The sequence below is a fragment of the Talpa europaea genome (genome assembly GCF_964194135.1).
Source record: "Talpa europaea genome assembly, chromosome: 10".
Lineage (NCBI taxonomy): Eukaryota > Metazoa > Chordata > Mammalia > Eulipotyphla > Talpidae > Talpa > Talpa europaea.
Genome location: NC_140077.1, coordinates 24346315 through 24367492, shown reverse-complemented (window position 1 = coordinate 24367492; position 21178 = coordinate 24346315). Strand labels below are relative to the sequence as shown.

Here is a 21178-nt window from a genome sequence, read left to right as displayed (position 1 = left end):
CCTGGCAGCAGAAATAGTTAGGAGCTGGGAATGGGCTGGGCAGGCTCATGGGCTAGTAGGCTGGTAGGGCTGGAATAGCCCGAGAGCTGGGAGGAAGGGAAGAGATGAGGTCAGAGACTGACAGTGCCTGACTGGGCAGCAACTCCTGGGCCCTTGAGAACCCTGAGGAGTAAGAGGGAGGTTTGAGGGCTTTTTGCAGATTAACAAGATCTGCCTTTTGTTTTCAACACTCTGCTTGCTGTGTTGAAACAGATGAAAGAGGAGACCAGTGCAGAAACAGGGGAGCAGTAAGAGGGTTGTTGTAATAATTCAGGCGAGAGATGACGATTGGCTTGCACGCAGGACTGGAGCTGGGCTGGGATTCTAGCTCTATTTCCAAGCATTTGCTAGGGGTGGGAAGTGAAGTCCAGGAAGGGTGTGAAGGATGACTCCGCAGTGTTTTGGCCTGAACAGCAGCAACAGGATGGAATTGTCATTAACTGAAATGGAGGAGTCCATGGGAACAGCAGTCCTGGGGGTAAGCTGAGGAATTCCTTCTGGATACATTTAAGTTTTAGGTGCCTGTTAGATATGTCTGTGGAGGGAGCTGTGAGCCGGCAGTTTTATGTCAGAGCCTGGAGTCCATGGGAGAGGGCCAGCCGAGAGAAGAACATAAAGAGGATTTTAAAGTCGGGAGAGTGGGTGAGAGTTCCGGGGAGCAGGAAAATGAATGAGAGCAGAGGCTTGGCCCTGAGAAATGAAGACGTATTAACCAAGGAGACTGAGAAGGGGCAGCAGAACAAGAGCCAAGAGGGGGTTGCATCCCGGATGTGAAGGGCAGAGAGTCAAGGAGGATGGAGCGATCAGTGGCTTCAAACTGCTGAAAAGCCATGGAAGTTGAGAATGAAGACTCGATCCTGGGACTTACTTGTCCTGAGGTCACTGAGGATCCTGAGGAGAGGGTGTTGTGAGGGTGTGGTGGCAAAATCCTAAATGTAATGGGCTCAGGAGGGAATGAGAGGAGCAGAATTGGCGACAGCAAGTCCAGACAGGCGTTTTGCCTTTAAGCAAATGAGGGAAACAGGGCAGTCGCTGAGGAGGAATGCACTGAGAGAGGTTTACCTTAACTGTACGGGGACACTAGGCCTTCTTTGCAGGATCAAGGAAGGTTACTGTATTGTGTCCAGGTAAACAGAGGGAGAGGAGAGGGAGGCTATTGTTACTCTTTATTCTCTCTTGGCCCAGATTTACTCTGGGTTGATCCTTTAATGTCCCTGATTAAAGTTTAACTCCTTCTCTGGGGTGGGGGAGGGGGAGGTAGTGTGTGTGTGTGTGTGTGTGTGTGTGTGTGTGTGTGTGTGTGTGTGTGTGTGTGGCTCTTCCCAAATGCTTGCCTCTCCTGGAGTTCTCTTTCCCCTTATCTCATCTGTCCTAGTTCTCCCTTAGTTTTCTAACAGTGGCCTGTGGCTCCACAAAAACAGAGGTGCTGGCGTACCCCCTTTCTCTAATCTCCATGCCACCTCCTCCTGTTAAGGAGCCCTGTTTTAATTCTTTGGTAATTGAAAAAAAAAATACTTAAGATCAATCATGTGCAAGTGGACCTCCAAGTTACAGACGATGAAGGTAACTCTAAATTCACATTTTGTGGGTAGGAAAACTTTTATCATAGAAGAGATTCCAAGAGGTGGTATCAACTGAGGGAGGAGCCATAAGCTGATGACTTCTTAGTGACAGAGGAGAAGGGATAAATCCAAGAGAATTTCAAAGGAAGAACTGACAGGTGTTGTCAACAGTTGTGTGACAATATCTTTGTGTTGAAAATCTTGAATATGGAACTTTTGATCTAAGAACTTGCTTAAAAATGAATGGACATATTTAATGTACTTAGAATATATAAAGTTGTTCATCATAAAATTGACTATAATTTAAAAACATTAGGAACATCCCAAGTGTTAACCTAGTCAAAGGCTGCTATAAATATACCCTAAATATAAATATATCCATGACACATTTATACCATGGAATCATTAAAATATAGAAATGAATGCATTATTGGGCCTCCCCGGTGGCGCAGCAGTTGAGTGCTGGGTTGCGAAGCTGCCCGCAGCCTCTGCAGCGCCAGTTCGATTCCCGGCTGCTCCCCGGCCACCAGAGAAGGGTCCCACATGGCGCGCAGACCTCTCCTGCCCGCTGCTCCCCTCAGCAGTGTACTTCGGTCCTTCTGCCTGCTCTGCTCCCCGCTCTGGCTCTGGTGAATTCTCTCACCCTCCAGCGCTTCTGACTGTACCCAGTGCTTGTATAAATAAATAAATAAATCTTAAAAAAAAAAAAAGAAATGAATGCATTATTAATTAGGAAGGGTGTTTTTCCTGGAAACAACCCAAATGCCCAAAATAGATGACTGGATCAAGAAGATGTGGCATATATACACAATGGAATATTATTCAGCAATCAAAAAAGATAAACTCATGCCATTCGCAGCAACGTGGATGGAGCTAGAAGGAATTATGCTCAGTGAAATAAGCCAGAAGGAAAAAGAAAAACATCGGATGGTTTCACGTGTAACAGGAATATAGGGAATAAGATAAGATATCAGTGTAAAAGATAAGATATCAGTGTAAAAAAAAGGTATCAGTGTAAAAAAAATAACAACAGTACAAAACACAACAAAGCGAAAATGGACAATTATAAATCAGAGACATCCTGCAGGGGAGGAGGAGGGAGAGGGATCAGAGGGAGCAAGGGAGGAGCACAGGGGACTGAGGTGATGGTGCAGGGGTGTACTGGTGAATGAAACTCAATGGGGACTGCATCTGAGGGGGTCGGGGGAAGCAAATATTGTTTAAAAATGAACAATGATGTAAAAAAATTAATATAAAAAAGAAAAAAAAAGAAGGGTGTTTTTGATGGTGAAAAAGCAGGTTACATATATGCAGGTGTGAACCCTTACAGTGGTTCTGTGTCCGCGGCAGTGTTACTAATAACTTTACATCAAATAATTTAAAAAGTGAAATAAAGTAATTTTGCCTATGGGTAAAGGCTCAAGTTCGGGGGAAAGGTAAGCTCGCCCAGGAAACAGACCATAGAAGAACAAGAGGAACATCCATATTTAAGAGAAGAAGGGAGAAAGAGAAACCAGGGGGCCTCCCTGGTGGCACAGGGGTTAAGACTCAACCTATGAAGCAATCCGCAGCCACTACAGCATGAGTTCGATTCCCGGCCGGCCAGGGAGAAACCCACATGGAGGGACAGACCTCTCCTGTCTCGCCTGCTGCTCCCCTCAGCAGTGTACTTCGGTCTGTCTGCCTGTTCTGTTCCCTGCTCTGTCTCTGGTGAATTCTCTCGCCCCCCCTCCACATCTCTGGCCTGTACCCCAATTCTTGTATTAAAAAATAAATAAGTCTTTAAAATAAAAAAAAAGAAAGAGAAACCAGGGAAGAAATCAAAGAAACAGTGGGAGAAAATACAGGAAGATCTCATGGAAGCCAGAGAGAGAACAGGTTCTCTGAAAGGGCTGGCTGTGCTGCTTGCTGCCATTGACTACCCAAAGCCACTGCCCAACTTCTCTGCCTTTCCCATCTCCCTTTGCAGTTTCTGCACAGCTAGGAGTTGTCAAGGTGATTGACTCCAGCCAAGATGTGGGGAGATGTCTGCTGAGGGCGTTTGGGAAAGTTTCTTGCCTAGAGGAAAGCACGCACAGAGAAAAACTGTCCTGTGCTGCTCCCCACTTCCAGACAGCGCATGCAGGGATGTGAGGACAGCATGCTGGGAGCTGCCCTGGCAGCCTGCTTGTGATCACTAAAGAAGACCACGGGTGTGTCAGAAAGAGGCCTGGGGGCCTCCCTGGTGGCGCAAAATGATTAAGCGTCAGCACTATGAAGCAATTCACAGCTGCTGCAGCATAAATTGGATCCCCAGCCGGGGAGCTGACCCACATGGCGCAGCAGACCTCTCCTGTCTTGCCCGCTGCTCCGCTCAGCAGTGTATTTCAGTAAATCTGCCTGTTCTGCTCCCCACTCTGTCTCTGATGAATCATCTTGCCCCCCTTCACCTCTGACCTATGCCCCAGCTCTTGTATGCATAAATAAATAAATATTGAAAAAAAAAGAGAGAGAGAGAGAGAAAGAGCCCTGGCTCCTTTTCTGTGAGGTGAGCACACCTCGAGTCACAGAAGCTGCCATTTGTTGGCCCATCTGCTACAGGGGGTAAAGTCAATCTTAACAGATACAGAAAATTTGGTGAAGTGCAAAATTCTGCATGGTCTTTGAGCTTTGTAGGTCTGCAGCACCACGTAAGGAGCATGGTCAGGCCGTCAAGGGCTCCAGAGTCAGCTCAAGTCCCATGTGCTGAGACTTGGCAAAGGCACTCAAGTACAACTCATCCAAACATTCCATGACTTTTGAGACATTAATCCTTCCCCCTTGCACTGGAGTCCTAATATTTTTAGCTTGTGATAGTTGTGCCACGCCCCTGGTCTGGGTGGATAGCCTATTCTGCTGTGTTCTCAAGACCATAGGCAGCACGCTTTCGGCACCCAGTAGGCCTCGGCACCCAGCCACCCTGACGTTTGTACCGGGATGGGACAATAGAGTTTCATCTTCCAAGGTTTTTCAGTCACGCGCAAAGCCCAGTTTGCACAGTGGACCTGAATTCTCCAGCTGGCTCGTCCCTTCTCCTGGCAGTACACCCCCCCGCCCCTACCTCTCTCTCCCCCATGCCATGCAGCTGTGGGGCTGCCAATCATACTCACCCTCCTTGGCCAAAGACATTAGTCCCAGAAAAGGTAGATACCCAGGGTGGGGCTGCTGGTGTCAGGAATTGTCTTCAGGGCGGCCCTCTGCCCGGTCCAGAGTCAGTACTGGAAGAAAGAGGCCGGCGCTGCCACAGCTGTTAACTATTGCTGCTTCGGGACATGAAAATGCAGTCAGACAAGATCAACAGAGTCAAGGAGAGAACGAACACAGGCAAAATTTGAGGCTCTTGATTCATTCCTGCCGGAGGCTAGCTCCTAATTTCCCCATCCCAGTGAGGACTCGAGACAAGCCAGCGTGTGGCCTCAGGTTTCTACAATTCATCATTGAAAAGTGCGCTCATAGTTGATGTTTTGCACCAAATTATTTTCCTCAGGATCCCCTCTCCAAAGGAGCAGGCGTTGAGAGAAAATAACAGCAGGGTAGGGATCACCACTCTCCTGGACTTGGCAGAAGTCAAAATCGGTGTAATTTGGCGGGGATGAGAATTTGGCAATATCTTGCTAAGGTCTGAAATGCTTCTGCTTTTTGAGCCCGTAATTCTACTCAATGCAGCTTTGTTTCTTAAGGTAATCAGTTGGCAATAACCTCAATTATTGGCATCGTTGGTTAAATAAATTATGAATACATGACCAAGCCCTGTTTTTAAAGGGGAAAATGTGTATAAGACAACGTAAAGCATTTGTTTATTGATTTGCACTTAGTATGCAGAGAATACGACTTGGAGCGAGTTAGGGATGATTCTCCTGGGAGATGACGGTAATTATGGAAAACTTTTGCCCTCTGTATTTGTATGAGCCCAGAATACTTTCTGTTCTATTTCTGCTGCTGTAAGAAGATGGCAAGATAATTCCCTTCTTTCTATTATAGGTGTTAGCATTCTGAGTTCTGGGGTCACTGGCCTGGATGGGGTACTGTAGCAGCAGGAAGGGACGGAGCAGGTTCTCTATGATCTGAGTAGATGGGTAAAGGAGTCCTGGTGGCATTTTTTAGACTTTTATTGGGATTTACCAGGTACATGGCAGGCAGGGTGCCTGGGGGGCTGGGAGGCTGGCAGGCCTCCCAGCCCCCAGCAAATCTTCACTCGTTCTGAGCTCTCCGGTGTTCTCTCGTGGTCTCTCTTCTCCGCTGCTCCCCTTCTGGTCTCGTTCACTCTCTTCCCGTGGTTCTGCGGTTCCACTGGCATCCCGTTGATACGGCCCTTAAAGCCCAGTCTCAGCCCAGGTGTACCCACCTACGCATGCCCACACCCTACTCCAGGTGCCCACCATCAGGCATGCATTCAGGACCGCGGGGATCCATCATCAATGCTCATGGCAGGAGGGCAGAAAAGCCTGAAACTTTACCTACCCTGCAGGTCCATTCTTTAATATGTTCACTTATTTGATCAACGAAAGAATGACTATCAACTGGTAAGCACTCTTCTTGGGGCTGGGCATGTAATAGTAAAACAGAGTCATCACTCTCATGATTTTATGAACATTTGAGAAAACAAGTATTGGAAAGTGGTATTATGGGGAAGAGCAGGGTGGAGACACAGAGGAAATATATTATGCGTAAGGTGAGTCAAGAGCCTCATTGAGAAGGCGCCATGAAGGCCTAAAAGGAGAAAGAAATCCACACAGATCTTGCAGGAAGTGTTTTCTGGGCACGGGTAATTGAGCGTGAGGAACACATGGCTGGACAGAACAATGAGCAAAGAGCCAAGGGAAGGGAGGGGCGGGGCGCTATGCCTCTGGACTTGAGGTCGGTATGCCACGGAGAGAAACCACTAGAGGGTTTTGGATCAACTTTAAAATGATCACTTGCTGCTGTGTTAAGACTAAAGAGGGCAAGGGAAGAGGTAGGGAGACCATTTAGAAAGTTATTACGACGACCCAGGGGAGAGGAAATGACTCGCACTATGGTGGCAGAGGTATTAAATAGAGGAATTCTAACTCTATTTTTTTTAAATGCACTTTATTTATTTATTTTTAAGTATTTATTTATTTATTTATACAAGCACTGGGCACAGTCAGAAGCACGGGAGGGTGAGAGAATTCACCAGAGCCAGAGCAGGCAGAAGGACCGAGGTACGCTGCTGAGGGGAGCAGCGGGCGGCAGGAGAGGTCTGCACGCCATGCGGGACCCTCCTCCAGTGGCCGGGGAGCAGCCGGGGATCGAACCGGCGCTGCAGAGCCTGTGGGCAGCTTCGCAACCCAGCGCTCAACCGCTGCGCCACCAGGAAGGCCCCTAACTCTATTTTGATGGAACTGCTGATGGACTTACTGGATGGGACGGAGGATGTGCCTGTGACTCAGGGTGTGGGATTAAGGCTGCTAGAAGCCTGGGAGACACCCTCTTCCCAGACAGTTTGAGGCCTAAGCCCAAAGAGGCAGCAGTACAAACCAGTGCTGTGATCTGAAGGTGGAGCACAGGACCAGGCAGGAGGGTGGAGTTGGGGTTTTCTGTTCTGGCACAACCCAGGCCCTATGGGCAGCAGGTCCCACCCTAAACTGAGATGGGGGTGGTGACAAGCACTGACGTCAGTGGGCACTGGGGGGTCCAGTGCCACAGCCCTGCTGCACTTGGATTGGGAGGAAGAAAAAGGACAGACTGCATTTTCGCCCACCATAGTAAGAAAAGGCTCAGCCAGATTTGATCTGATTTAGAAAAACTAAGTGCTAGGTCATTTCCTACTCCCATGTTTAGTGGAGCAAATCAAGACCCATTATAGGCAATATTTCACCTATGTTTTTGAAGACATGCATTATTTTTATTATTAGAATAAAAACATTTTAGAAAGACTGGTGAGACGGCCAACAGGAATCAGTTAAATCACAGAGGGCCGCAGGAGTTACTTTACTGAGAAAACAGAAAGATAAGTGGTGTCTTCAAGGAGCAGAGTAAAAGCCAGATGGTAAGTAATCAAAAATGGAGAAGGAGGGCCTCCCTGGTGGCGCAAGGGGTTAAGCACCGCACTATGAAGCAATCCACAGCCTCTGCAGCAAGTTTGATCCCTGGCCAGGGAGCAACCCACATGGTGCGGCAGACCTCTCCTGACTCGCCCGCTGCTCCCCTCAGCAGTGGATTTCAGTCAGTCTGCCCGTTCTGCTCCCCACTCTGTCTCTGGTGAATCCTCTCACCCCCCACATCTCTGGCCTGTGCCCCAGCTCTTGTATGCATCAATAAATAAATCTTAAAAAAAAAGAGGAAAAGGAAGCGCACAAGAAATCAAACCAGTGAATAGAAGCGTCTCTTGAGAAGTGTGGCAAGGAAAGGAAGAAACAAAGTAAAGACAAACATATGCCACGTAATTCTGAATAAAGTTTATTAAATAATATGTACAGCAAATGTATTTCTCGAATTAACACATCTATTTATCAAATCAATCCACTGCAATAAAGAAAAATAAATGAACTGGAAAAATCTGTGCCTGCATAGTACATGCCCTTGATGTGTAATTTAAATGGCAATACTTTAATCAGTTCTATACGTCAGTTATTTTTCTTCCAGAATATAATCTTTTTTTTGTAGTAATCTGTTCTAGCAATAGTCCCTAACATCACTGCAGAGAAACAGGACTGCAAAAATAAAACAAAACCAAAAAATAATCCTATAACTTAGATAGAAGTTACCTTCTCTTCAAGAAAGATTATTTAGAATTTGAAAAATTTATAATGGCTATTTTTGTGCTAAAATTCTGCAGGTGAGTTATTTGGAATTCCTTCATTTAAATAAAAATGCAAAAAACTTCATGACCTCCTTATTTTACCCCCCTTCAGTTCAAATTTTTTAAAATTATTTTTCTATACAAAGTAGGTACACGGGCTATACAAAATATACATATTTACAGTCCCACTTCTGAAGCATTTTTTTCTTTTACTGATCCCAGAGAGACTGCAAAAGATAAGGAGTTTCAGACTAGCCTTTACCCAGAAGCATGGCTAATATATCAAAATGTGTCACAAGGCATGCCGCCAGTTAGTTGTACTTGCTATTAATAAACTTGTATAAACATTTCAGCATAAAAATAGGTATTTTATATTACTAAATGTCTGAAGACAAAAGAATAATTGGAAACCTTTGTTCATGGTTTTGTCATATAGAGGAAGCTGAAGTTTGATGCAAATTTTAACATGATTTTCTTAAAGACGGGCATATTGGTGAGGCATATTTGGGTTTTGGGATACACAGATGTGTGAGGTTGGCATCATATGCAAATGTGGCTTTACAAATTGGTTTTATTTTCTAGCTGTATTTAAAGAGGTGTTCCAAATTACCTAATCAAGAACCACCCCCCAAAAAACCCTATTAGATGAGATCATGTGATTTAATGGTTTGCATTTAAGAAATACCAGAAATCACATTAGCCAATACAAGAATTATATTCCAAATGGGTGAAATGCTGCAAAATGCATGAGTACATGCACTTGCACTATATTCCCTCAGAGATTGAGTGTTAAGCTCCCCCTTCTCCCCCCAAAAAGTGTCCCTGTTTGGTGCAGTGGTCTTTCCAAAGCACTGGGTCTTGTTTAAGGAATATCAAGAAGGTCTTTTCTACCCAGGAAGCTCCTCCACTCCTGTCCCCACCATTAGTTCCATCATCTTTTCCCATGGAATTAAGCTTCTGCTCTGTACTAGTTAAAAGCAAACATCTATCAGTAAATGACTGATTCCTCTTATCAGTCATTTGTACTTTAGTAGGAAGGAGCCAGTTTCTTTCCTGAGAGCATGATTTGAAAGAGGACAGAGTGAGAGCAAGGGTACTGTGGCTGTCTGACGTGGGGCGGGCAGGTGGCACCATAAGATGGGTAGCAGACACAGAATCTGAGGCATAGGCACAAAACTTTGCCTACTTGTAAAGACTTCAGACTTTGGAACAACCATTCTGGGGCAATTGTGAGCAATATGTAGAGTTAGGGTTGCTGTGCACATCCTACCACCTAGAATTGCCATGCCGCTTATGGGGAGGATGAGATTTTAAAGACTAGAAACAGGTCCAAGTATTTCCAGCCATATACTTCCCTCACCAAGGTTTCTTCCAGCACCCTTGTCATTGAAAAGTGAGCTAATGGAGACAGAAATATGACAATGCTTTCTAGAATCCCTCCAGGAAAAATTCTCTTCCTCTCTCACATCCTTCTTCACACATATCACAGTCTCTCTTGATTCAATATCTGTCTCCCCAATTACCTCTGAGTTCCCAACAGGCAGGGAATGGATCATTTCTATCCTCCCCTGTCTGTTGGAACAGAGAGATTGACAAGCATCCTTGAATTGGGTAGAGCTGTGTCGGCCCAGACACCCCAGGGGCCTCCCTGTTCAGGTCTGACCCCACAAAGTGCAGCCTTCCTGGGAGTGACAGAACTGGGCCTCACCCTCGGGGACCACAGCATCTGCACCTTGTGCCATGAAGAGAAGTCTCGCAAGGATTCATAACCCTGGGTTCTGGCATTTTTGCTCCTCGAACTTGCAGGGGGAGTGGAAACAGAGACACGGCGAGTCTCTTCCAAGGCTTGGAGCACACTCGCGCGTCGGTGTCCCCGACATCCAGTGCACATCAGTGTGTGGAAATGAATCACTGAACACCTCCCGTAGCTCTCTGTGAGTTGTCCATCCCAGGCTGATCCAGCCAAAAACACACCAGAAAAAGTTGGCAATAGTGTCCTGATAAATGCAACTTGCCACGTTGAAGGTGATCATTTATAGAAGCCAGTGATATGGGAAAGCAGGACACTGCAAATGACCTCAAGAGCTCAGGGCTTCTTAACTTAATCATTTGGAAATACAAACGCAACCTCTGTGCCTGGATGCCTCGCTCCCACAGCAAAACCTGTGTGCATTTCTGCGTGAACCCCAGGGCTGGCGATGGCAATGCTGCGTGCAGGCTGAGTGCACAGAGCATCTACAATCAGCCTCTGTTTCCCTGGGTTCTTCAGCAGGTCCAGCGAGGGACTCGGTCTTGGGACATTTAGGGGAACAGGACAGCTTCAGCAGCCCAGGGCCGATCATCAGTAGTGTTGGGGAGTCATCGGGTCCTTGGGCAGCTGGGGGTGAGAGCTGGGGAAAGCTTTGTATGGGGTCTCTGGAGAAGGTGGGGGTCTGCCTGGCACCGCAAGGGCTGCTTCATGCGGAAGGGCCCCTTTGAGCGGGAGCTGGTCGAGGTTGGGATAATAAGAGGCATTTCTGGCCTAACTGCTCCTGGACTGTGCTGCAGGTCAGATTACCCAAGAGCAGGAGAGGAGGGGAAGGCTGGATGGCTCCCAGAAGCAGCTAAGTAAATACAGATTTGCCTCATTCCTTTTTGTTCAGTGCATGGCTCAACCCTGTCTGATACACAGTATGCTGAGACAGGCTCAGATTTTAAACACAATGCTTCTCTGTCTCTTTCTTTCACTTTTTACTTTCTCCACTGCTTTAGTTTTCCTACAGACTCGACATTTAAATAAAGAGACGGGTTCATGAATTATGTTTCATCCTCCAATAAAAATAATCTCTGTGGTTTTCAGTCTTCTTATAGATACAAAGGCTTTACATAGTTGCCTGGAAAAGTACCAAACTGCCTTGTCCTTCTTGAAGTACCTATAAAAAAAAAAACCACATATGCAGATGAGAAGATTCACCATGTGAGCCTTGAGCGTCTCCCCAAAGCCATACCAGAGCTTGCAGAATCGCTTGTGATTGCCAAAGCACTCTCCCCTACCTTATCTCACTGCGGCTGCAACATAAGGCCGGGTGGAGAGTAAAGCAGGCATTTCTAATACTCCTGCTTTTCAGATGAGGAACCCTAGGATCAAGGATTTTATAGGGCCACTGTGAGGTCCTACAGCTTCATAAACATCAGAGGCAGACTTTGCACCAAGTCTGTGGGCTCCCGACCCAAGGCTCTTTCCCATTGTTCTCATTTTTGGAGGAATTAACACACATGATTCAAACCCAAGATACCTGGGATTTAGAATTTCTAAACTATAGGATCTCTATAGTTCATTGGATAGGACCACACATCAAAAGGAAATCTGTCCTATAAGTTGGTTCCTAAGCCCCAAATCCACTCCCTGTCTCCACTATCAGCCTTGTTAGGATTCTAGTTTAGCTAGGAACACAGCTAGGAACAAAGTCCTTCCCTGGCTGCTCTATACCCAGCACTGCTGGATCCCTTACCCCTTCTTCCTTCCCTTGGATTCTCTCTCTAAAGCGAGGAGGAGCAGACATACGTTGTGCCTTCAGGACCCTTTCATTAGCAGACATCACGATCTGATCACTTCATCCTTTCCCCTTGGACATGGCTTCAGAATCCTGTGGAACACTACATTTCAAGGAGCTACTACTACCAGTGGGTTGGAGTTGTGGCCTGAAGGAATACGTAAAGCTGGAGACATCTAAAAGGAGGAGTTGAGCCCCAAGGCAGGGTATGGTCAAGGAGGCTGCAGAAGCCTGAGATGCCAAGGCCCAGATATGTGCCATAGAGCAGTTTGGCACCTTTCTCAGTGCATGAGAAACAGAAGTTCTGCTGGGTTTCTTTATTCATAGTCTCACACTAGGTGGCTTTCTGAAGTGTTTGAGGAATGCAGGAATCCAAAAGATTTCCGTTACCTAGCTGCCAAGGATGCCCCCATTCAAGAATCAGTCCCCTTAGCCCCACCCTGAAGAGTTATACGCTATGGTGTGTGAGGGCTGCACTCAGAGTCATGGCCACATGTGGCTGCAGAGCACTTGGGCCGTGGCTACGACCCCAGCTCTTCCGAACCTGTAGAACACACAGGGGTTTCTGAAAACTCAGTATGAAAACAACGGGAAATGTCTAACAACATTTTTTATGCTGATTATATGTTCCAATGGTATTATTTCAGATACCTTGGGTTTAATAAAATACATTATTAAAATTTTCACTGGTTTTGTTTTGCTTTTTTCAATGTGGCTTCCAGAAAACTTCTAATTTCATATGTGGTTTGCATTGTTTCTATTGGACTGGACCTCTCTAGAGTGTTGCTGGCCTCTCAGATCTGGTTTCTTTCTGAACAGAACTTGAGGCTGCAGGCGTCTGCAGACTTGGAAGGATGGGGAACTTTTTAAGAGGCTGATGAGGCATGGCAAATCTTTCTGGCTTCTATTTACCCTGAAGTCTTGCTGTTCGCACTACTCTAGCATCAACATTACTTTGTTTCAGCAAAGCTTATTCAGAGGGCTCAGAAAAGAGGCAGTCTTTGGAAAGAAGATAAAGGAATGGCCACCCATACACGGGAAATGAAGGCAAAGGCTCCATGGCCCCACATCACATTCACACCTGAGCAGAAAGAACACAGGCTTGAGGAGAGATAGGCCTGAATTCAAATACTAGCCCTCCCATCTGGGTGACCTTGGGCTAGTTCCTTAATTTCTTTGAGCCTCAGTTTTTCAATCTGTCACATGAGGATAATTCTTTTCTTACTGAGAGACCCTCAATAAGAAACTATATCAAGTGTTTTATAACAGAACCTCAGTAAGTGTTGATTTTTATCTTCCCCTTCTATAAAGGTAAATCCTTTGTTTAATTAAGCATATTGTTTTGATTAAAGTTATTAGAAGGCTGGATGGAATAAATATTATCTTTGGAATATCTATATAAATGCTTAAGTTTCATAAGAGACCTAGGCTCAATTTTTCTTGTGTTCTTTCATAAGAAATTTTTAATTAAAAACATTTATTTATTTATTTAAAACACTTAAAAATTGAAGTAACATGGCAATATAATAATATCAGAATTTCTAAGTGCAGAATGATATATGAATAATAGAAATATAACAGAACTCAATGAACTTGATAATTGCACTTGCATGTATAGCGCTGACATAATTTGTTTTTTAGGTCCAATATCAGTGTCACACAGAGCAAACATAGACTGGGTGGCTCAACATTCCTAATGGTGACAGAAGAACTGAGAAAGCTCTCCTTTCTGTGCAGAGAATAGTGCATTTTGCATAGCTCATCACTCCGAGTTAAGCCTTCAAGGTATGACTTGTAAGAAAAGCATGAGAAAGGGCCTCTCTGGTGGCACAAGGTGCTAAGTCTCAGCACTATCAAGCTATGCCAGCCACTGCAGCATGAGTTTGATCCCCGCCCAGAGTTAACCTATGTGGTGCAGCAGACCTCCCCTGTCTTGCCTGCTGCTTCCCTCAGCAGTGTATTTCAGTAGATCTGCCTGTTCTGCTCCCCACTCTCTCTGGTGAATCCTCTTATTCCCCTGCACCTCTGGCCTATACCCCAGCTCTTGTATGCATAAATAAATAAAAATAAATCTTTAAAAAAAAAGAAAAGCATGAGAAGTAAGTTACATACCAACAAACCATCCATCATCACATTTTTCCATGACATCAACAATATCTCCATCTCGGAGTTCCAATTCATCATCATTCTGTGGTATATAGCTATATAATGCTTGGTAGCTAAATCTATAAATGAGAAAAATAAATATTAAATGACTCAAGTTCTGATAGGATTAAATAACTTGGGGGGAGGAGTGTGTTTATAATCCATTTCAGTTAAATCAACATTTAGACAGTGTTTCCTACTCAGTGGGAATACGTATTTTATTGACAACTTCTCTAATTTAGCATTTGGTGAGATCCATTCAATGTATGATAAGTACATTACAAGAGAGATGGGGAATGTCAGAAAAGAAAGTCATGACCAGTCCTTTTATTTGATTTCATTTGATTACTACAGCCAAGCTTTTTAATCTAGATATCACTCCCCTCCCCCACACTAAAGTTAATCAAGACTTGTCTTAACAGCATAATATAGGTAGGGGCAATCAAGGATAATCAGAAGTTACTTGGGTTCAAAGATGGAAATTTTTATTCTGGTCATATGCACTGGATAGCAAAAGGCAACTGTCTTTATATAAATAATATGTATATTATATGTACAAAATATATAAAAAGGACACACCAATTGCCTCTCTGTTTAGCAAAGCCTCTTTAGTTTTTCACCTGCCCAAATACATTTCATTCAATGCTTTTAATGTGGATGTCATTTTTTCTGAAACTCCTGAAGGCATTCTGATTTTTTCTATCCCAGTGATATCTGGGATGAAGATTTTATGGACTGGCTAGTCTAAGGCAATTTGGGCTGTGTTATTTTGTCTGTAGTAACAAAGGCTGTGGCTGGAGAAAGCAGGACTGCTTTATGCTGGAATCAGATATTTCTTTGGCAACAAGGAAAAGCTTTGCTTTCGTTTATCCCTTTGACAAATACTTAAGAAGCATCCACTGTGCAAGAGTTAACAATTCTGTTTACTCACTATTATAAAACACAACAGTAGTAGGCAAAACTTTGCAAATGAGTCAGCCTTTTACCATTTCCAGTACATGTCAGTGAATTCCAGTGTGTGGACAAAAGAGACTTGAAACAAGTAAGTGGAGTCAGTTCCCAGAAATAGGAGATTCATTTTCCTCTGCTAAAACCAAAGGGACAATTAAGTTTACATATTTATTCAAAAGTACTGACACTTGGATAGCTGGATCTGTCTGCTAGAAGGAAGGTCTCAGATGAGAAGTTCAGAGATGCAGATAGATTGCCAGTACGCAGGTATGTGCCTGCTGCATTCTCCTCCCCAACCTGGACTCCTCAGAACCTTTAACTTCCACAGAACCTGCTTTGCTAGCCTTAGCTCTGGGAAATAACTCTGTACCCCTGCTTCTCTGTTCTCACTCCCAGTGGGTGGAGACTGGCCAGAGGGTCTCTTAACCTTGCTGCTTGAGTTCCCTGATCCACTCTAATTTTGGATACTCAGGATACTGTTCCACTGAGTCCTTCCTCCACCTCCTTAGCCAATTCTGGTACCCAACTCTCTGCAGAGGACTCTGAACTCTGCCCCCATCTCCTGAGTTGAAGTTTGCTGTGGGCAGCACTTTAAATGTCTGTACCTCCACCCTCCCTCCTGCCCCATCCCCACGTGTGAGGAAGGGGCCTTACTCCTAGCCATGTTGAAATCCCTTCCCTGGGCTATAAACACACAACTGCTGCTGTACTTCCAAGCATCCACTATGTAACGAGTTAACAATTCTGTTGTCTGGAAGTACCCATTCTGTTCTAGCTCAGGTCTTATCACTTCTTCCCCGGGTTAATATCTCTTAATCAATATCTTTGTCCTTATCTCTGAAATCCACCCTCTACTCTGTTGCCAGAGTTATCTCCTTAAAAGAAAATATAATCAGTATATTCCTCATTTCATAAACCTTCAGTGGCTTCCTACTACCTAGAGAAAAAACCCCAAACTTATTTCAACTGCATTCTGGATTCTACAATCTGGTCCCAACCCACTTCTTGAGCTTTGTCTCTGTTTCTCCATGTACTGTATGCTGCAGCCAGTTGGGCCTTCTCAAAGTTCTCCAAAGACGTTCTTATCCCACATCTTTGTATACATGGTATCTTCAACTGGGAAGACCCGTTATCTCCCTGTTTTAGCGCTCAAATTCAATTTGATTTTTAGTGCTGACTCTAAATCTCCTTCTGTAAATGGAGTTTATGCCTTTGTGCTCAAAATATGGGAGAAATCCAATAATTTTCTTCTGAAAGATGGATCAACCATATTGATTCCTCTCCAGTCAGAATTCCTCTGAAGTCCCATAATACTTGGCCTGAGACAAGTCAGCACAGTTCTCCTTTACCCTTGGATGAGTTAATTCTTTACCTGTCTTTCCCAGTAGTCAGTGATCGCCTCTGTTTACCCTGTACCTACATTCACGTTGGCTGATGGGATACTGGCCTTGACAAGAAATCCTTAGAGAAGCCATGAGTGATTTGTTCATTCCCCCCAATGGCTGCCCCAGTCACTCAATGACCCAATGGCCAACAGTCTATTAAGGAGAATGGAAGTTTGCCAAGTGTACTTACAAATCTTGTGAGGTTTGACTCCTGTCTGGGATGACTCTTCGCTGCTGGGCTTGAGGTTGCTGAGAAATGATTAAAGATGATTTATTGTCAGAAGGGGATACTTTGTGATGAAAGTCAAGGGGATGAGAAACAGTGCTGCAGTAATGAACAGACTTTTCGGCAATGTTTATGATCTCATTGCAAACTGCTTCCTGTGAGGTGGCCCCAAGATATCCAGAAACCCCCATAAAACAGTCAACATGGGGACAAAAAAAAAAAGAAAAGAGAGGAAGAGATGTAACATTCCAGACGAAGCACAAAAGTCCAAGGAAACAACAGAGTTGAAGGTCCAGGTTAAAAAAATAGATATTCCAGTAGTGGAGTGCAGGAGGGATCCAGGCGTAAGCATGGAAAAACAGGTGAGATACAGAAGAATTTGGGATTTAGTATGAATATTAAAAAAAAAAAAAAGGCAGCAGCATAAAAGCCGGTAATTAGTGAGTAACTGTTACAAATGGAACAACTTCAGGATTAGAAATACAAATATGTACCCCCAATCATGCACTAGACATCAATTTAATCCCACCAGTAGGCAGAGTAGAAATATTGTCTCTAAATTCCTCTGCTTTTTTTGAGAGGGAAGGGGGTGGCCTGACATCTCTCTACTACGATAGCCATACAATTGTATGTAAATAATGGCTCTGTGAGGGAACCAGGCATTTCTCCATTCTAGACTCTGTAAGTCAGTAAGGATTCTCTTTAGAAAGCTGCAGTCGTATTCAACAGGTATCTTACCACATAGCTCTTTTCAGATTCTGTGAGATCAGGTCCTGCTCTCAATGAATGATGAGAAGGCTGTGATCACCAAGCAAATTATAAGGGAGACATTTTAGCAGATGTCACATTGGAAAGGATTCAAAATAAAAGCGTGAGCAAATACACGTACCACACCATCATACTCGATGACACCGGATACTCATGGCCTATGGCCACCGAGTTCCCATGACAACACAGTGGGTGCACAGGAGAAAATGCAATGTACAGAGTTAGAAGCAAGCATCCAGGCAATGAAATGAGAAGTTGGGAACATGGCTACAGTGAGTGGAGAATGAATAACACAGGGTCCCTGGATTGCCAGCGTAGACACGGAGGGGCTGCCTGAAGGGACAGTCACGTCCTCCATAATCACACGTTGGTCCTGTCGCTCTCAGCCAGCAAGCAGCTGTGGAAGGGCTGCTGTACCAAAAGCCAGCTCCTTATTTTGTTGACTGGAAGCCTCCTCTGGGCAGAGCAGGCTCAAAAAACTTTTTACTAGGCCATGTTTTGGTACTTACAAAAATAGAGACATAATAATGCTTTGGAAAAGCTTCCTTTTTTTTTTTTTTTTTTTTTTTTTTTTTTGTGGGACCCTCGCCGGTAGCCTGGGAACGAACCGGCGCTGCAGATGCAGATGCAGAGGCTGTGGGCAGCCTCGCAGCCCAGCGCTCAACCGCTGCGCCAACAGGGGTGGCCCTGGAAAAGCTTCTTGGTGACACTTGAAGTACCAAACAAGACTATATCCTGGAATAATCTGCACATGACACCCTCTAGCTAGGTAGGAGTTCAGACATCTAGTAAGGCAGAGCTTGCTTCTAGAACAGCCTGTGTGCTGACACAGTCACAGCAATGAAACCTCGCTCACCAGCTCGGGGACCACATGCAGACATGTGGAAACACAGGTGCAGTTATGGCCCAGTAGACCCGTATTTTAAGTGGGGCTCCCACAGCAGACGTCAGGGTTCTGTAGAGGGTTGGGAATCAGTTCCCCAGAGAGCATTCATTCAATTCCAAGCTCCCCGAAACCCCCCTACACGACTATTTGAAGGGTCAACCTTGGAGAAACCCTCTGTTACCACGCACCAGTAGGGAGAAGCCACAACTGCAGGGCCTGCTAGAAGGGCTCTCGGAGACTGTGCATGACCCATCCGTTTCACAGAGAACCCCAGAGAGGGTGGGGCCTCTCCTGCAATCACAGTGAGTCCCCTGGATTCATCTATGGTCCCGGCAGCCCTTCTCTTTCATCCTTGAACCATTTTCCACATCATCAGTGACATGATCTTCAATGAGTCCCACAGAAACCCTGGATACAGGCAGGGCAGAGCTTATCACTCCATTTTCTTTCCAAATCCAGGATGATCATGGGGGGTTTAGTGCATGCCCCAGTGTCAAACAGCTGGTGAGAGGCAAAGCTGCTAGGCTGCTCTTTCCACCACATCACTCCCTCCTGTTCATCTCCTCTGTTAACGCACTCAGGCTTCAGCATGCCCTGCCAGACCAACTGCCACCCCAGACGAAACATCACTTCTATGCATGCATGTATGCATACATTCATTCTTGTTTATTTATATCACTGCTATACTTTTATTCTTTGGGAAAATTTCAAGTTCTTTAACCCCCTTCCAAGTTGCAATCACTTAAACCAGTCCCCTGGGGGTCTGGCAGGGGTGAAGAAGAGGCCATTGATTACTCCTTCAACAGTGTCTCAGGACCTGCAAGCCTGACCTCCCCACCCCAACCCCTGTGACCCACTGACTAGCCATCCTGCCTGGGGGCAAGGCTTCTGCAGAACACAGAAAAGCAGTGATGTTTCCCAGCACTTGCTTTGAGGGCTTTCATGTGGATGCAGAATGAAACTCATTCTGGGAGCCCTCAGTGGGTGAGATCTACAGGCACATTTTGACTTGATAACAGGGAAAGCTTTGTAAAAGTGACAAGTGTCCATCAATACAAGGGGTGACTGGAGAGGACGGGGCTGCCTGTCAAGCTGAGACTGAGTTGACTGTTCTTAGGGAGGATGTCAGAGAGCAGAGCTTCCCAGAGGCTAATGTCTGTGGTGATGACCGAGGGTGCTGTGAAAAATGCAGATTCAAACTTGACATGTCTGGGCTACCTCCTGGGATTACATTTCTATCGGTGAAGTACAAACTGTTGGCCCATAGACCAACTCTGGGGAGCAAGACTATAGAAGACCTCAGTTGTGCAATACTGAGATTCTTGGGCTATAGTGTACCACGCCTGATGTCAGTCACACCTCATGAATGTAAAAGTTCTCATAAAAAAGCAAAGTATTTCCAGATTCCGGTTGGTGGTCTCATGACCTCATGTCATGCAGCAGAAAGAGGACGTGACAATCCCCTGACATGGTCTCCAGAGCTCACAGAAGGCTCAAAGTATCTTCAGCCAACCATCCCAGTTGACTGGAATTAATTATTTAGCAATCTCTTGGCCCTTTAATGAGGCTTAGAGAATCAAACACAGTAAGGAGGACCTGATATTTTACTATTTTCTTCCAGAAAACTCTTTTTTTGAAGCAGCTTTCAATGCACATAGAGGTGTTTAGACATCTAAATTTTGCAAAAGTCCTGTGATTTGGGGAGGGCAGAAAAGGGAACGTTAAGGTTCAGGGAAGTTTGAAGGAAGCAAAGCCACTGAGTGCTGAGCTGCTCAGGATCTGAGCTTGATGCTTCACCTCGCTCCTGAGCATGACCAGAGAGCAGCAGGCTTGGCCATGACAGCCGATACCCGGCTTCGATGCTTCTGGAAATACGCACTGGAACTTCTCTTCCTGAATACTTTTTCTTCATGCAAAAGATACAGTGTATAGTAATAGATAAGATCCAATCATTAATTTGGGGATTTCCAGTCCTGGAAGGGATCCTAGGAGCCCAGCCAAGGCCTTCCTTGGTCTCGGGTTATTCCCAAATCGGAGGATAATCATCCTCACAGCCTTCACATCTGGACAAGCTTAATTCATCCCTGAGAGGTAGGAATGTTTTGGTTTCTTAATGTTTGTGGAATAAAGAAAGGAAGAAGGCAAGATAAACATTTATCCTATTAGCAAAGATCCAATTTCTCCCCATTTGAAATGCATTCCTTAGATTTAAATCAAACATCTCAATGTAGCTGAAATATAAACTTTGGGGGTAGAATGGGGTGGCATGGGGTGAACCCTCAAGTGAAGATGGAAACTATCAGTATCTATTACGGGGATTTGCACTTCATATTGTGGGTTCTTCATGCTTAGATTTTTTTTCCCCAATAGGTGTGTTTTTCTTTCCCTGGCCCCATTTTCTAACCAGGCACATCTTTTTCTCTGTTCCTCTGAGCAGATGCTGTCCAGCATGTCCGCCAGCAGCCACAGGATCTACTGAACATGGGGTATGGCCAATGGAATGGAATCTGTTGTAAAATGTCACACATTTGATCTCAAATCCTTAGCATGTTGCTCTCCTGCCTGCCTGTGACTATGCAGGTACCTTTTTCTTTCTCCTTTTCCTATTTAACCTGTTCTTTTAAAATGTAAAAAACAAAACAAAAACCCCAAATCCTTAGTATGAAATAGAGAATGTATAAGGCCTCATTAATCACTTTATCACTTTTACATTGATTATGTTTCAATGATGCTATTTAAGATTGACTGGGTTAACTGTATTATCATTAATTTTATCATTTCCCTATAAGAACATTTACATTATATATGTGGTTCTCATTACATTTCCATGAGGCTGTGTGACCCTGAATCTTCCCCAGGTCTTCAGTGTCTGCTCTTATTTAAACCTAAAAGTAGACACAAG

General features: G+C 44.9%; 1 protein-coding gene across 1 annotated transcript in view; it reads right to left on the bottom strand.

Moving 5' to 3' along the window:
- Nucleotides 1–11226: 11226 nt before the first annotated feature.
- The window catches only part of SORBS1 (sorbin and SH3 domain containing 1), a gene marked incomplete at both ends in the record, with an annotated part of 115844 nt that continues 105892 nt past the window's right edge, over nucleotides 11227–21178 (bottom strand). The window contains 3 exons of the mRNA XM_084245423.1: nucleotides 11227–11294; nucleotides 14028–14140; nucleotides 16587–16645. Of these exons, the coding sequence (XP_084101549.1) occupies nucleotides 11227–11294; nucleotides 14028–14140; nucleotides 16587–16645 (240 nt within the window). The remainder of the gene's footprint in view (nucleotides 11295–14027; nucleotides 14141–16586; nucleotides 16646–21178) is intronic.